This window comes from Littorina saxatilis, linkage group LG2 (genome assembly GCF_037325665.1).
Source record: "Littorina saxatilis isolate snail1 linkage group LG2, US_GU_Lsax_2.0, whole genome shotgun sequence".
Taxonomy (NCBI): domain Eukaryota; kingdom Metazoa; phylum Mollusca; class Gastropoda; order Littorinimorpha; family Littorinidae; genus Littorina; species Littorina saxatilis.
In genome coordinates, this window is record NC_090246.1 from 70,933,335 (window position 1) to 70,935,834 (window position 2,500).

The 2,500-nt window shown below is 45.4% G+C and overlaps 1 protein-coding gene across 2 annotated transcripts in view; it reads right to left on the reverse strand.

Moving 5' to 3' along the window:
* LOC138959627 (extracellular serine/threonine protein CG31145-like) overlaps positions 1-2,500 on the reverse strand; it is a 97,028-nt gene that overhangs the window by 66,295 nt on the left and 28,233 nt on the right. For both annotated transcript variants that reach the window (XM_070331188.1, XM_070331189.1), the window contains exon 2: positions 1,470-2,454. In XM_070331188.1, the coding sequence (XP_070187289.1) occupies positions 1,470-2,125 (656 nt within the window). In that variant the 5' untranslated portion in view covers positions 2,126-2,454. The remainder of the gene's footprint in view (positions 1-1,469; positions 2,455-2,500) is intronic.

A 2,500-nucleotide genomic window follows, 5' to 3' on the forward strand; every position in this document is an offset into this window, starting at 1 on the left:
GAATGAAACTGAACGCAATGCCATTTTTCAGCAAGACCGTATACTCGTAGCATCGTCAGTCCACCGCTCATGGCAAAGGCAGTGAAATTGACAAGAAGAGCGGGGTAGTAGTTGCGCTAAGAAGGATAGCACGCTTTTCTGTACCTCTCTTTGTTTTAACTTTCTGAGCGTGTTTTTAATCCAAACATATCATATCTATATGTTTTTGGAATCAGGAACCGACAAGGAATAAGATGAAAGTGTTTTTAAATTGATTTGGACAATTTAATTTTGATAATAATTTTTATATATTTAATTTTCAGAGCTTGTTTTTAATCCGAATATAACATATTTATATGTTTTTGGAATCAGCAAATGATGGAGAATAAGATAAACGTAAATTTGGATCGTTTTATAAATTTTTATTTTTTTTTACAATTTTCCGATTTTTAATGACCAAAGTCATTAATTAATTTTTAAGCCACCAAGCTGAAATGCAATACCGAAGTCCGGGCTTCGTCGAAGATTACTTGACCAAAATTTCAACCAATTTGGTTGAAAAATGAGGGCGTGACAGTGCCGCCTCGACTTTCACGAAAAGCCGGATATGACGTCATCAAAGACATTTATCAAAAAAATGAAAAAAACGTATGGGGATTTCATACCCAGGAACTCTCATGTCAAATTTCATAAAGATCGGTCCAGTAGTTTAGTCTGAATCGCTCTACACACACACACAGACAGACAGACAGACAGACACACGCACATACACCACGACCCTCGTTTCGATTCCCCCTCGATGTTAAAATATTTAGTCAAAACTTGACTAAATATAAAAAGGAAAGTGGATCACACGGGTTCACGATGGCTCGGGGGTTAGATAATGCTATTAAATGCTATTGCAAGTGTGTTCGATAAGGTTAGAACTGCTTTTGTCATGAGAAGATTTAAATCGTTCTGTAAACCATTTGAGACGGACTGGGGCTTTAAGTGGAGAAAATACCCCGAATCACCCACTGAAACGTTCATAACAGACAATGCGGGGGTTACGTGCGTACCTCATGAATTGTTAAAAGAGAGAGAGAGAGAAAATGGTAATGAAAGCTATACTGGCTGACGGAATTTTGCCTCGGTTCCAACAGTGATTGTCATAATTCCGAAGATTCTCGGCCCCCAAAAAACAGCAACTCCAGTTTTACGTCATGATAAGCCGACATCTGTCTCAAAACTCAGAAAATTTACAGCTCTCTGGCAACACACACACAATACACACAGACACACAGACACACAGACACAGACACACACACACACACACACACACACACACACACACACACACACACACACACACACCCACACACCCACACACACACACACACATCGTATACAAACGGGTACCTGTAGCGTGACCTGTAGCGTGAACCAATCGATGCAACACTTGTCAACAATCACTCAGACACCAAAACACAATAACAACAACTATCACTTACGATTTGTAGTTTTTGTAGGCAGGCAGCTGCATCCCAGCTTTGCGTTGCAGCCGTTGCCGCTTGAGAAAGTCCCAGTAGTTCTCCCCTTCAAGACTGCTCCCAGGGAGAACGTCGAGCAGTCCATTGTCCTCCAACGTCTTTACAAAGGCGTCCACAGTCGGGTCTGTAAAGTTAGCTCGTTGAGCCGAACCAGATGTGTCACTGTTCGTTCCCTTCCCACCACCTACACCATTGTTCTGCCCCTCTGCTTGGCGTTGTGTAGAGGCACCAGCGTGTTCAACTTGTCCCACTTTAGGATCGAAGCGTCCTCTCTGCTCCTGTAGGAGAAGAGGAGGGTGGTCCCCAACGTCCTCAACGCCTCCTCCTCCTCCTCCTCCCCCACCTCCTCCTCTGCTGTCGGAGGTAAAGTTGCTCTTGTTGAGTCTCTTCCTGGGGAACTGGAGGTGCGAGATGCCTCGGGAGTCGTAGCGTTGACGACTTGCTGCCGCTGCTGCTGCGCTGAAGATGTCGTTATCCATGTAGACCTCATTCTGGCGGTTGGTGGGCAGCGTGACGAAGATGAAGACATTGAGGACGAGGATGCCGGCCAACAGGGACACTGCCAGGGTCCGCCAGCGTACGCACCTCCTCGACACCATCTTCAAGGCCAAGGTCATCGGGGTCAAGGCCGCCAGGTGAAGAGGTCGAGGTCAGCTCGAAGGCTCCTAATTATGTTCAGGAATGTAACTCGGGCCCTTTTTTTGCGGGAATTGATAACGATTCACTTTCTCCCCATCGTCATCAAGGGCAAGGTCGCGAAGGTCAAGGCCGCCAGGTGAGAGTGTCGAGGTCGAGGTCAGCTCGGAGGTTGTTTTCTGAGGTAGGGTTAGTTTTGAGTCACTCTGGACTGCTGCAGTAGCTTCTGCTGCGTAAAGTGTTGCTACTTCTACAGGGGGTGAACGTCTTGTGACGGATCATGCTGAGTCGCTGCTACTGACTTCAAATCCTGAAAACATAGCAGAAAAAAAGTTACACAATTGTTAACAAACCGC